The sequence below is a fragment of the Malaclemys terrapin genome, chromosome 4 (genome assembly GCF_027887155.1).
Source record: "Malaclemys terrapin pileata isolate rMalTer1 chromosome 4, rMalTer1.hap1, whole genome shotgun sequence".
Classification (NCBI taxonomy): Eukaryota; Metazoa; Chordata; order Testudines; family Emydidae; genus Malaclemys; species Malaclemys terrapin.
In genome coordinates this window covers 55,372,113-55,387,208 of record NC_071508.1, presented here as the reverse complement: position 1 = coordinate 55,387,208, position 15,096 = coordinate 55,372,113, and the positions used below count along the sequence as shown (strand labels likewise).

The 15,096-nt window shown below is 37.7% G+C and overlaps 1 protein-coding gene across 1 annotated transcript in view; it reads right to left on the bottom strand.

Annotated features, from left to right (window-relative positions):
- The window catches only part of IPO7 (importin 7), a 47,416-nt gene that overhangs the window by 15,849 nt on the left and 16,471 nt on the right, over positions 1-15,096 (bottom strand). Inside the window, exons 4-12 of the mRNA XM_054024639.1 lie at positions 13,978-14,136; positions 10,940-11,096; positions 9,893-9,982; positions 9,317-9,411; positions 9,130-9,214; positions 3,079-3,213; positions 2,113-2,212; positions 906-982; positions 333-449 (exon numbers count right to left, since the gene is read on the bottom strand). Of these exons, the coding sequence (XP_053880614.1) occupies positions 333-449; positions 906-982; positions 2,113-2,212; positions 3,079-3,213; positions 9,130-9,214; positions 9,317-9,411; positions 9,893-9,982; positions 10,940-11,096; positions 13,978-14,136 (1,015 nt within the window). The remainder of the gene's footprint in view (positions 1-332; positions 450-905; positions 983-2,112; positions 2,213-3,078; positions 3,214-9,129; positions 9,215-9,316; positions 9,412-9,892; positions 9,983-10,939; positions 11,097-13,977; positions 14,137-15,096) is intronic.

Sequence of the window (15,096 nt, the reverse complement as noted above, 5' to 3'; positions counted from 1 at the left end):
AATAATTTATAATGAACGTTGTCAGAAAGTCAACATTCAGTTATCCACATTCCTTTTTGTCAACACACCAGAACTATATGTGCATGTTTCTGAAGTCTAGCTTCTTGCAAGAGATGGAAGAGCAAGATTTGTATAATGAAGTCTGCAACTGTTCAAGAGCCAAATAATTAAGCTCCACCATAGAAGAGTTGTACCATGATATCTAAACCAAAACTTTCAAATTCAGGGAGCTAATCTTGGTTATTCTAAATACTGGGTTGGGTATGGAGGGGATGGGTAGAAAAGGAGAAGGAAACAGAACCAGAAGACCCACCAGAAATCAGTACACTTACTTTTAGGAGAATTTCAGCCAAAGAACCAATCATATGTAGAGCACCATCTTTCTTACGAGGATCAGCATTTGGCTCTGTGAGAATCTGATAACAAAAGCCCATGGTCTTTTGCAGGACCTAGTTTGATAAGGGCTTTGTGTTAGTAAAAATACTTCAGCCAGTCTTCTAAAGTACCATTGTCAGTTCTCTAAAATGCTCACATTGTTAAAATATATTTCATTTTTTCTTCAAAAGACTGGGTTTAGGCAGTGCTTCATGCCATCGCTAAAACACCATGCTGATTTATAACTCCTGGTGCATTAGCAAATATGGCTATCCAGCCTCAAGGAGTAAACTCATACCAGCAGATGAGTACCAAGAAAAAAAAAAAAAAAAACCACACACGAAACACTTCTAGAAAACAATGGAATTATTGTGAACATTATGGTTCCTATGTATTAAGCAGGAAGATTTACAACCACCTTAATAATAGATTCTTATCTTTTGTTTCAAATATCTCAGCAAGTTGCACAGAAAATATCAAATAAGACTATTTGGTTTGTTTAATCCAAAGCTAATCCTTAAATAGCTTACCTCTTTTCTTTTACTGCATGCTGTAAACAACAATGTCTGAGCAGCAGTTGTAGGAGAAATGAAGTCTTCAAACACATCTATTAAATAAATTTAATAGGCTATAAATTTTTGTCCTTTAATACAGTTTACAATGTTAAAATAAATTGGATCTAATGTAAAATAAGAGCAACAGTATTCAGACATATGTCACCCAGCTGTGCCTCGATATTACAAGCATTTCAAGGCAGCTCTCATATAAGAAAATTAAACTATGAAATGACAAGACGAGACATGTCTTGAGTTTTCTGGCACAGAAACATTCCACCCTTTGTCAGCATTATGTCAAATTTCTGTGATTATAAGATCCCGGGGGCCAGGACCTTCTTTTATATCTGCACAAGGTCTATCACACGAATTAAACTGGGAGAGTTGAAAACAAACTACATCTTTAATTCTTTTCTTGTTCAACCTTCTTCAGAGGCTTTTAGAACCCTTGTCAACAGTCATATGGTTTGCATTTTGGGGGTTTAGCCCCTTCAAGCAAAGAATATCCCATTGGGATCCTAAGCAGCCTAAAGTCCTAAGTGTACCAAAAAGCCTTCAGGAAGGTGCAATTCCTTCACTTTCACACCCCGCTTCAACAGGCTACAAAGATTTTTAGAACGCTTCAAAAGACACAATGAAGAGCCAGTGGAAATGAACATAAAAATGAACAGAACACCCAAAACTTCCATGGCTATTTTAGTCTCTATATGGATAGATCTATTTTGAATTTATGCCTTGTGTTGAATTACTTGACCTTGTAATAAGAAATTTTGGCACACGGTAAAGATCAGCATCTGAAAAGTAGCTACTGTACGTAAGCCATACCTGATTTAATGATTAAATTTAACTGCATTTTTAAACAAAAAACAGCAATTTTAAAACTTAGCTCTTTTACAGCTATGAAAAAGTTATTGCACTGCCATATAAACATCTTGTGTTCACACACACACACACACACACACACACACACACCCCTTGTTCACCTACACTGAGAACCAAGATAGCTGAATTTAAGGTATCTGTAGCTATGTTGACAAGCACTGATTTATTACCTCACTTAAGAAAAATGCACTGCACTTAAAATAATAAATCTAGTTATCTCTATTTTCACAATCTTTTAAAAATACTGGCTTCGTCTGGCATTAAATTTTTTTAACGTGTATGTAAATATTAAAATTCTCACCAAATTTCATACGTATGTATTCATATGGGTCTTCTTGCCACAACTCCTCATCAGCATCTGTATAGCACATCAATGGAAATATAACATCTTGGATAATTCCCTGCAATGAAAGAGTTACAAAAAAGGGATTTAACCTATTAAATCAATCATCGTTTGCTTCCTTCTATTTAAAAGAATTTACATTTTTCTCTTACATCAATTTTAGATATCGGATGGAAACCTTTTAAAATTACACTGTCATAATAAACAAAAGCCAACTGCTTCAAATTAAAGGACAGCCTGCACTGCAATGCAAGCCATTGTGTTTGCTTTGGGCAATGGAGTATTGAGCTAGTAAAGGTGGCATAAATTTTGTTGCTGACATTAACTCTGAATTTGTACGGTGTTACATTATATGTACAATTCTTGATCCATTAAGAAATACAATAGTTTAAACGAGGCTCACTGTGCTAAAGGGCTGATGATGAAACCGCATGATTGTTTTGGGATCCTATTTATACTGTAAGGGCTTATTTAGTTTCCATTTGGATATCTCAGTTCACACCATTGTATTAAGTCATTATGATACTAATAAAAATGCATTCTATGTTTTACATTTTAAAAGAGTGTCCAAATCCACGATAAGGAGCATCAACCAATCTGGGTTTTAGCCTTTAGTGGGGCTGCAATCCTGCAAAGAGACATGCTTGAAATCAATGGGACTACTCACAAGCCTCAAGTAGAAGTCTTTGCAGGACTGGGACCTAAATATTGCTAATGTTTTTGTTTCATTCAGAGAAAATGAATATTTCAACTATGCTAATGTAACAAGATGTGCTTCCCCAGAGCAGACCTGAACTCTCAATAAACAATTTATAATACAAACTCATACATCTTAAATTCTAGTAGGGATAGAGAGTTTATAAACAAACTGACTTATACATAGTAATTTGGTCATTTAGAGACTATTCCCAGAAAATGTTTTACTTGAATATGGGGCTTCAGATTCTTCCAGGTCACAGCATGTGACACTCCTTGATTGATGTAGTTCAGTGTTTGCTGAAGAACTCTAGGAGCCATGTACTGCTTTTCCTTGTACTGATACAGCACCTTCAGCAACACCTATGAAAAATCAAGTCTCGTTAATAGCTTATAGAAATCTGAGCATCTTGCCAGCAACCAAGAAGCCATTTAATTTGCAGAACCGCCCGCACAAAGCCCCTCATAGTCTTGCAAATGTAAACAGATTTTTACTACATTAAAATGGTGTTGACTAGTCTAAGTTAACATGTGACGGGTTCCTCTGGTCTGTGCCATGTCCAATTCTCCAACACAAGTTTAGTTAATTTGCTCAGGTAATTTTTAGTGTTCATGAGAGATGGTGGACTAACAGCCCTGGAGATTGAAGTCCTCTATTTAACCAAACAGGTATGACTCATGCAGCAGTAGTGCAAGTTCTCTACACTCCACCATCAGCAAATGCCTCCTGGTAAAGGAGAGAAGATGGGCCTCAGAATTGTTTGGGTAATAGTGACTCACACTAACTCTACCTACCACCACAGCACAGGATGATGGGTCCTTTCTCCCCTCAGATAAGGAAGTTAGTAAGCACCACCGACATTTCATCTTGCAATTCTTTTTGCAGACCCAGCAGCTGCACTGCTTGGCCTCCTTGGCTGGTGCCCTCCAGGTGTTTTCTGCTTTGTGTTTGAATTTAGTATGGCATTATGGAGGCGTCTCAGTCACCCCATAGACTATACAGGTATAATAAAACCCTTAATTTAAACACAACATGCAACAGAGAGGATAAAGGAGGGCTGGCTCCATTTTCCTTCTCCTGTGCCTCCTATCTCTACTCTTCTAAAGGGATGGGGCTCCTCCAGATAAGTCTAGCAATTTAAATTGTCAAGCCGGGGGCTGACTGCAAGCCAGAACTTGGATCCACTGCATTAATGATTGGTATTTAATCTCCAAGTGATTGGAAGAGTCTGGGGACCAACATCCTGCAAAATTTCCCTGCAGCTCAGCCAAGCCTGTAATACCACAATTGTTCTAAAAGAAGCAACTGGTGGGACTAAAGGGAGAGGTCAAGTTCAGTCTCTATGCTTATTTGATCTTTTGTCTCTTTGCTAAGGCTGAAAATGGTGAAAACTGATTAAAAGAAAATATCCACTGGGAAAATGTCATTCACGTCTACCAATCCTCCGAGACTTTACCAGCAGTGAAATATTGATGAAGTTGAGATCCAATTATTTTGAGAAATAATTCAGTTTTAAAAAAATCTATATATGAGATTACAAAGTTGCCTTAGACTGTCACAGGAGTGTAACTAGGGATTTAGCCACATATTCACCATGGACCTCACTGCTTTATAAATTGTTTCATGATTTTTGCCTATGTATTAGCCTTCACTGAAATTGACTGGGCTCCGATCCATTAGGGTGTTTGAAAGCCCATTCATTATCTTAGCAAACCTTGGAGATGCAGGATTTTACTCATCACACTATAGATGGCTTATATATTGCCTTAAGACAGTAGAGTGGCTTTGCACAAAGACTTTAAATGCTCTAGGTTTATAATGGCACACACAGGATGTCAGAAAAGCAATCCTTACTTGTATCAAAATTGCTCTTTACCCTTTAGTAAGCTAAATGAAGAGAAATAGGATATGAAACTGAGTCTTGAGACTCACAGAAGATGAAGTTTGTTTTATAGATGAAACTTTGGTCTGTCCACAACATCATTTTCTTGAAAGTGTTGAAATTTAATTGTTACAACTTAAGAAATGTTCGTTGAAAAAGTTATAGTCATTAAGATGATTACATTGATGGTTACAAAAATATTCCATGCAAAAAACCTAACATTTCTGCATCAAGACTGAGAAATGAAGTATTTAAGAATCAGATTCTCTAAGCTCTGTTATTAAAATATGGTCTTTCTACTAAATAATCTGTTAATTAAACAATACAAAGTTGGAATGTCTTATACAGCCTTATATATACACACAGTAAGTTACAGTACATTCAGAATTGGTTTAATTTTTAAGGCCTAATGTAAAAGCTACAAAACAAGCCAAGTTTGGGGGAAGGGGAAGGAAATCACTTCAATAGTTAACGATATTATTTTATGCCTAGTGATATTTAACCTATGAATGTGAAATAGGCTCCCATGGTCAAAGTCATTCTACCTTTGTAGTATTCTAAAATATATTCCAAGTTACAGACTTTGAGCACAACTAAGACTAAACAATGTAAATAAATTGTTGAGATATAAGCCAAGTCAAGAGTGCATATCCTGTAATGTTATTTCCTGCATGTAAGGTTGTATCAGAAATTCCAGTTTGTATTCCATATTGTATTTGACAATGAGTAGATGTCAAGAGACCGTACTATAGAAAGCAAAGCATAAGAGACCAGTGTTAAAACTGAACTTCCAACCTTCTGCATTTCCTGACTTCAGAGAGCTTAGTGTACACAGCTTTTTCAAAAATTTAAGTTAATCAAAAAACTTATCAAGTACTAAACATATAAAGTTCCCCACTTTAAATACTTAAACCACTGAATCACAATTTCTTTGCACTAGATTTTAACTTGGTTTGTTTTGTAGATATTTAAATCTAGGGAATATAAGAAGTCAATTCAGCCATTTGAGTTATGAGTACACAGTATATGGAGAAAAGGTTTTTTAAATAAATCACATAATTCAAAACACACATGCAGAACTCAGAAGCAGCTGAATATATTTTACTCAAACTCTCCACAAAACTTCACCTTTGGTCCAAGATCAAGCGTGCACATTTTTTGTTCAAACTAAATTTAAATTACCAGCAACCGAAATAGGGGTATAAAATCAAAATTGGAATTCCATCATATTTATACTGTGTGCTATACATGGGCACATACATGCGTAAAGAGATTTGGCTGCAGTGATTAGAAGATAAGATGATTTCTTGTTACACCAGTTTAAGTTCTGTGTTGGATAAGTGTATCTCTGAGGATTCCTTGAAGCTGGTACATCTGGATAAGAAATCAGCTCTCCCTGGCTGCTCTTATCAAATGAGCAATAGCTAACACCTGGACTCCAAGAGTGTTTTTTTTGTTTTATTTTGTTTTTTTTAAGTTGAGGGAAAGGCCAACCAGTACAATTCTTGGATATGATTTAGTTTCACATCTTTATAGTACTTCCTTTGTTATTCCCTCAATGTTTGAATTTGAACAATACAATAAACAGTGAAGGATTTTCTAGCAGCCAGAATACGGTGCGAATACTCTTGATCACTTCTTTCCTCACCCTCCTAACAGTAAGACTAGGCCTATTTGAGTATTATCATGGGACTCACCCCTAATTAATCAGCGGAGCAGTCTGTTTTTGTGAAGTCCAAGATTCACAGGTGTCTCAGACAGTGAAGATAATTCCAAGTAATTGATTTTGTCCCTCCAAATCTTCTACATTATTTTTGTTAGAAGTGGGAATGGGCATTATGTGTATATGTGGTTTTTTTGGCCAGGTTTAAGAAAGTTCATCCAGAGCTACTTCTGAAAAAGATTATTAGTCTTCTTTTTCTTGGATGTCAACATCTATAACCAAGTTCCTGAATTTCCTAGTTACAGGAGCTCCACTTCCCCACTCTATTTCAGCATAACATAATCAGTTGGTTCTGGTGTTCATTTGTTCTTTGATACCAAGTGATGGTGGGATAAAAGTTTTGTTCTGCTCTGCCCATTTGAATACAGACTCTTCCACCTCGACAGCTCAAATGACAGCTATGCCATTATTAAAAACCTGTTTGCTTTTGACATTACATATCATACTTTCCAAAGCTAAATTGGTCTCAGCATCAGCCAGCTGATAAAACTCATTAGACCACTTGTCCTGTGCTATCTGGGTTCCGGAGTGTACTCTAAAGATAAGTGATCTGTTTCAATTCTTCTCAGTTCAGCATTTTCTGAAAGAAGCTAAATTTTGTTGCCCACCATCCTAGTGGTACAATGACCTCTTACCACTTGCTGTACCTTCACTGTGTTGTTTAAGCTGTTTAGAAGAAGAAAGAGTGCAGAAACTTCATTTCTGTATGAAACTAGTACATCCAACAGCTTTACCAAGCAATCAAAGTGACATGAGGTGTCCAAAAATTCAGTGGTTGATAACCTTCAGATTACTATTCAAATAAAATCCTGGGTCTATGATCACATCCAGATAATGGATCCTTGGTGCTGGAACTATACAATTCTTCCCATTTATCATTTGTTTTGTGAGATGCCTTCTTTCTTCTGGAAAACCCATCAGGAGATAGTGAAGGGAGGAGCAGACATGTACTTCACTCCTTTCAAGCAGTAATTAGGACCCTTCTGAAAACTCATGGAGATGTGACCAAGGGAGCCTCATATTGGCAATCAGTGATGTTTTGTAACCCAAACAGAAATATAGGAGACAGCTCTGGAGGGAAGGAGGAGGAGCAGGCCTACAGTCACCAAGAACACCTTCAGTGAGTTTGTGCCAAATCTGCACTTGAACAATTTGTAATCCCACGGTGTAATCCCAATTTGTAATCCCATCGTACTTCCTATTTCTCTTTGATAAAATCAGAGAGTGCACGACAGAGTGTCAGTGAACTCTTGAGCCTGTCCTCAAGCATCAGAAACTGCTTTTTATTTTCTTGTGTTTCAGAGGGTCTCTTGATTTTGCGATTAAATAAATGTCTTAAGAATTTTTTCCAACGTGTAGTTGAGGGATCAATTCCCTTGCGCACATGCCTTAGGCTGATCTTCACTGCTGTGCAAAAAGTCAGAGTTTTGAATAACGTGGGCTCCGTGTCACGTATTGGGTTTGATGTCTGCAAACGATCTGTTGGAATAGTATATTCTCGATTTTCCTATTTTTATGTATATATACCCACACACATGCACCATCTTCCAAAATTTGTGTCCTTCCTGAGAATCTGATCAAAATAACTCCCTGTTTCTATGTAACTTCATGTTGTTGAGAGAGAAGTTTCTATGGGTTCAAAAATCCTGCCCCTCAAGAATTTTCCTTTAAAGACCTGAACCACAGCTGTCTCCTGGATAACACAACAACAGACAGAGAACAAAACTGTCTAAGAGGCAAGTCTAAGAAGTATACCTAAAAAATCTTCTCTATCAAGCAGTATCAATTTGTAACTTTTGAAGATATTTTTCCATGCAATCATTTGCCCAGACTAAAATTATTGGGGGGGGGAACCATCCAGTCTTCATAACTCCTCCTTAGGGTGGACAATCTTGGTACTTGGCTCCTTAGGTCCTATTCACCTTCAGATAGCACATTAGCACCTCTACAAGGAGTTACTGCCAAATCCACTTCAGGGAGAGAATTAAAGCTTGCCTTTCTAAACTGCACTGAATATTGAGAGACAAGGTGGGTGAGGTAATATCTTTTATAGGACCAACCTTTGTTGATGTGGGACACATTTTGAGCCACGCAGAGCTCTTTTTCAGTTCTGAGAAAGGTACTTGCTGCATCACAGCAAAATGCAAGGTGCCACAGCCTGTTTAGCATAAATAGTTAACACATACGGTATGGGACCATTGAAGGTGTGGACTGTTAACATCTCTGCAGAGAGTGTTAATGGGTTACAGATGGTTGTAATAAGCCATAAATCCAGTGCCCCTGCTCAGTCCTGGGAGCCCAGGCTCTAGGACCCTGTCAATTGGGAGGGTCCCAGAGCCTGGGCTGCAGCCTGAGCCTGAATATCTTCACTGCAATTAAACATCCCTTTAACCTAAGCCCAAGTCACTGTCACGGGCCTAACTGCGGTATAGACATACCCATAGTGTACTTTAACAGATTACATAAGCAACAAGCAATATTTCTTAAGAAGTGAACACTTGATTGTTTCAGTTGATAACTAAGTGTAAGTATTTCCTGCATACTCCCTGATAGCATCAGGTTAATGCAAAATATTTCGAAAGGAGCCATATCCTTCAAAAAAGATGAGAGAAGGAAGAAATTATTGTTAAATGTCACATTTACTCTAATACCCCAGGTTCAAGCATTTCTTACCTGTTGGACACCAACAGCAAATGCCTTTAGGAACACTTCAGCAAATTCATTGTACTCCTTGGAAACATTACCAGGGCTTCCATACCTAGAATTAAAAGTGAAAAATTCAAGTGTGCAAAAATATTTTGCTGAATTTCATATTAGAAGTTAGGTTTTTTCAATTTGACGGCATGGGAAGAATAGCTACCTCTCAAAAAGTCTAGCCAAGATGTGCAAAGCCCATTTCTTGGATTTCCACCAAGGCAATTCTGGTCTATCATCTTCATCAACTTGAAGAGTTTCCTTTAGGAAGAAAGATTAAATTTGTTGAATATTGCTGAAATGTCAAATTAAAAAAAAATTTTTGCTTTTCTTTTTGCACTATTAGCTGTGTAAGCACTCTTCCAGATCTACAGAAATATCAGATATAAAAATATGAGAGTTAAAAAAAGAAAGCCCACAATAAAAAGGTAAAGTATAAATGTTCAAATACAACTTTCCTTTGTAAAAAGCCAACATGAATTACAATACAATTTGCAAGTTGCTGTTTTGTCTAAAAAAGAACAGGTAATATTTTAAACTTTCTCCATTTAATCTCTGTTTAAACCACCATATTAACCTTACAAAATCTTATTTGTCCTGCCACACATTTAGAAGACGTCTTGCAGAAAGAATAAAGAAAACAATACTGTTAACATTTTTAGCCAACTTTTAAATACAGGCAATTGAATTCAGAAGCCAATTCGTAAGCCCAAAGAGAAATACACACATAAAAAGTACTTACAGCAGGTACATCTCTGTCCACAACCGTTTTTAGAATTTCTATCCATTCTGTCAGGTTTTGCTGATTTATCAGCTCCAGAGGTAACGTATACTATTTAAAAAGCATAAAATAGGTTCAGTATAAAGTCATTTAAAACAACCTGATCAATTGCTTGAATTATATATGTTTGAATGCTCATCTATCACAATCTTACTGAACATCTGCTATACACTTGGATATTCTGAGCGGTGAGCAAAGAAGTAAGGGTGATATTGGATGGTGTTAGACAGCGATCTTTTGCAGCCTATTCTACATCCTCAAAAACATTCTGCTTCCTTTCAATTCTGCCTTACTTAGAATTTTGCTAAAAGATGATTTCACAATATCTAAGTTATTATATCTTTCTGAATCGGAGACAATTCTTTTCTTCTCTTAAAATATGATAGAGGGATTGGTAAATCTGGTTTTAAATTTCATTGCAAGACCACCTAACCTCTCTAATATTAGAATATATGTTCTGAACAGCATGTTAGTCCAGTTTCCTTCTTGTTAGATAAGCTCAGTATAGTAACAGTCTACAAAAGTATGATAAATGGTTGTTTCTAGTGTTAGAAAAGGCTCTCGTTCTCTCATAACCACTCTGGCTTACTCAGGGGTAGCACTGGCAGGTTCCAGAGAGTTCAAAGATAGTAGACTCAAATTTTTAACCCACTTTTAAACTAAAATAAATCTGTATTATTAGGGTTATGGTACACAGAATCATACCAAAAGCTCGTTACTCACACCATAGTTGAGCATTGGTGAAAAAGGACTCAAATGAAATCCAACTGGCAATGTTGTTTCAAGTACATTAGTACCTAGAGTGTAATACATTGGGGTTTTTTTTAAAAAAAAAAAAACAAAAAACTGTCAGGGACAGTACTTGGTCCTGCTAGTGAAGGCATGGGACTGGATTCGATGACCCTTCCAGTTCTAGGAGGCAGATCTATCTCCATATATATATTTTTTTTTATTTTAAACCTTCGTATTAAACCTTTGCTCAAGAATACAAAAAAAATTTGCTTCCACCTGAACAAGAGCATAGAAGATTTTGAAGATCTGTTTCTGGATGAGGACAGACTGATCAGATGGATCAGACAGAAGCTGAATGAAACGATCTTTCAGAACAGGAAGGAAGTGCTGCATTGCTGCTATCAAGGGACTCCGCTCCTCTGGTTTCTTGTACCTTTAGGCAAGAATAAAATGCTTTACAAAGACTTTACAACTAACTTTATTGATCTGAAAAGTTGTGCATGCAGAGAAGAGAGGCACATACGCCACTGTGGCGTCTAAGGATAGATTATTTTAAAAACGGAGTTATATCTTACTATGGCACTCATGGGGTCATATAGAACGTGCTATACCAGCACAGAGCCAAACCTGAATGAAGTTAGAAAACAACTTAGCTTCCATTACTTTACTATCGTTAAACATTACTGTAATGTTCTCCTGCTGATGCACTCACTTTGAATGCCACATCACAAATATGCCACACAATTTTCTACGGTAAATCAAGGTCACAGTAGCAAGAAAACAGTGAGCAAAACCCATAATTTTATAGCCAAGAAAGTTACAAGTAGAGCTGGTCAGAAAATATCCAACAAGACACTTTTTCATTGGAATTTGCCAAAATTGAAACATTCCGTGGACGCTGTTTGATTCTGATAGAACCAAGACAATGGAGGAAGTCATTTCCTATCATCTCGCCTACTCAACTCCACTGGGTTGTTGGAGAGCCTGGGCTTCCAGGTTTGAAGCTCCTTGATAGCCTGGTGCTTCCACGGTCTATGGATCTAGAGCAGCCTGCCAGGAAGACCTACCTGGAACCAGGGCTCTATTCCCTTTCATGGAGAATTTCAAATATTTTTATTTTTTGTTCCGAATTGGAACAAAACCAAAAATCAAAATATCAAAATTCTCCACTGTGATGGGATGTACAAACACGACATTGGAGAGCAAGGGGTTAAGGAGCAGTTCTGGGTCCAGGCAGCTTCACCCAACCACACCTGTGACACCAGAACAAGTTGCTGTCAGAGTAGCAGAGCAGCTCAGAGGGAGGCAGTCAAAAGGGAGCAGACTGGTGGCTCTGAACTCTGGGGGCAGTGCTGCCCAGGAGCTCATTGCCTAAGCACACATACAAAGGAAAGGCAAGTGACTGACTGTGTAGATCAGTGATTTTATTTGAAATTCTTTGATTTACTCTGTGGGGAAAAGGAGGCTTGGTAGGAAGTGGTCCAGGGGGCAGCTACTTAGCACCCCATGGTGCAAAGCATCACTGCCACTATTGGGCCCTGGACCAGAGCCTGCTCGAGAGGGTGAGCCTGAGCACCCCAACCCACTCCAAGACAACAACAGGAGCCTTCATCTCAGAAGAAGACCCTGACCCCAAAGTCCCCCATGCAAAAGGGAAGGGCCAGAAACCAGGCCGGGGGCGGGGAGGAGATAGAAGCTGCTGAAAGACAGGACCGAATTTGCAATGGGGAGATGACCTGCCATATCGCCACCTCACCATTAGACAGCACTGTTGGAGTTTGTTCACGTTCTATATCCACAAAATGCTATTACCATTTTTCACCCAGTTCTAGTTATAATAAAGAAAAGATCCTATTAACTGAACAATTGTCAGATTAGAGTATTATCTTATACTGCTGGTGATGTTCTAAACTAAGGATTTAAGAATAAAGTTTTACACTACAGTACTTCAGAATTCATAGCTTTACTTAAACAATTAACACTGAAGTATCCTCATTCTTATGCCACCACATTTTTGGACTTTATACAGTTCAACTTAAATACACAAATTAACCTTCTAATAGTGCCACTTCACAAAAACAAACAATGAAAACCTACATAATCTGATATTAAATGCATGTCTGATAAAAATTGTATAACAATTTAAACAGCAAGAGTCCAACCCAAAAATCATAAAGATGGTTCCTACAGATTAACTTAATCAGAAACAAAGCTTAAGAAAAAATGGAGACCGTAAAAACGTTCCTCAAGGAAAGTCCACTACCAACTTGCTTGAAGACACAATGATAAAGAACATGGTAACAACAGAACAGGAAAGATGAGAGAAAACAATCTGACCTATGTAAAGGCCGGCCAGTTGAAATACTGGCTGGCTTTGAAGCAACAATGCTGAAGGGCCCAAGTGATTTACTTTCCATCTGAAAAGTCAATTCAGCTCTTAAACAGGTCTAAAGTTTGTTAATATTTTTAGATTAAGTTAAAGCTGATCGACCCACAGGCTGCAACAACGTGGCTTAAGCCATAACACTACACAGTGAGGAACAGATTTTCAAAGTTAACACATGTAATTGCATGGACTGAATTTACGCTTAGATATATGTTTGTTTATAGACAAACATCAGATGTTCACAAACAAATTAAGCATTTAAGGCACTAGATTGGGAGCTAGAGAAGAGGATTTTATCTGTGGCTCTGCTACAGCTACAGACTTCCTATGAGAGAATGGACAATGCATATGCAAAAGGGGCCCAAACTAAGATTGCACAGACAACCTTAATTCTGGCATTTCATAACTTTTGAATTTTTGGACTTTGCAACCTTTATGTATTTTTTACATGCAACACAATATCTAGATTACAAATTGTCTAGATGTCTAATAAAAGTTATTTCTCACCCTGTTTTTGACAAAGCCATGCTTTTGTCCCCTGGACACACTTTACCCTATCACTAAGAGACTTGTACTACCATGCCCATTTTCAACTCTCAGAAAGCTTTAAAGAAACCCTAGTATTCTGATCTCAAATCTCAAAGTTTTAACGTGAAGAAAGATTGTTATGTAGTGTATTTATGGAACTAGTTAAGAAAGACAACATGAACTACTTTCTCCAGATGGTGAAATATTATCAAGACTTGTTATTGAATTCAGAGGTTTATATTAATTACCTCCAATATCAGTGTTCAGTGCAACATGCAATTCAATATTTTATACATTAACCTCCAGCTCATATTCAGCAGTATATATATAAATAACTTACAGAAAATATATTGCTACAAATGGATAGACTTTCTATGTTTTTTGTTTGGGGAAAACTCACTCATAGTTTTTCACGAGTTGATAAAGACAAAGGAGAATTCCAAGCCAGCAAGCACTGTTATCAGACTGAAGATAAAAACCAATTTTCTCCACAACTGCAGTCCAGCGGTTGGGGTAATCATGCTTGATAATATGGTGAATGCAAGTAGTAAGCTGTACTCTGGAAGTCAAACACACACATGGTTAAACAAATAACTACCTTCATTATTTTAAGAGGTTTTTTTTGTGATGATGAAATAGCTCATTTTTGGCTGAACACACAAAACTCAACATGCTTTCGGAACTCTTGTTTACAGATAGAGGAGTCTAATCTGATCTTCTACTTTCCTTCTGCTTGGCATTTACTATCTTCTGAAATTTTGTAAAAGGGTTAGAATAATTTAGGAATCCATTCTTCTCCAAGAACAAAAGATGTTAAGCCAATAAATCGCTTACATGTTGTACAATGTACAAATGAAGAATGAAAAGCCATGTTCTCTCACTGCATTAATTCTATGCTCTCCAGTACATAAGAACATCAGAATGGCCCTACGGGGTCAAACCAAAGGTTCATCTAGCCCAAGGGTTCTCAGTCTTTTGTACTGGTGACCCCTTTCACACAGCAAGCCTCTGAGTGCGACCCCCCTTATACATTAAAAACACTATTTTATATATTTAACACCATTATAAATGGGGTGGGAGGCTGACAGCTTGTGACCCCCCATGTAATAACCTCACGACCCCCTGAGGGGTCCCGACCCACAGTTTGAGAACCCTTGATCTAGCCCAGTATCCTGTCTTCCGACAGTGGCCAGTGCCAGGTGCCCCAGAGGGAATGAACAGAACAGGTAATCATCAAGTGATCCATCCCCGTTGCTCTTTCCCAGCTTCTGGCAAACAGAGGCTAGGGACACCATCCCTGCTGATCCTGGCTAATAGCCATTGATGGACCTATCCTTCATGAATGTATCTAGTTCTTTTTTGAACCCTGATATGGTCTTAGCCTTCACACCATCCTCTGGCAAGGCGTTCCACAGGTTGACTGTGCATTGTGTGGTGAAATACTTCCTTTTATTTGTTTTAAACCTGCTGCCTATTAATTTTATTTGGTGACCTCTAGTTCTTGTGTTATGAGAAGTAG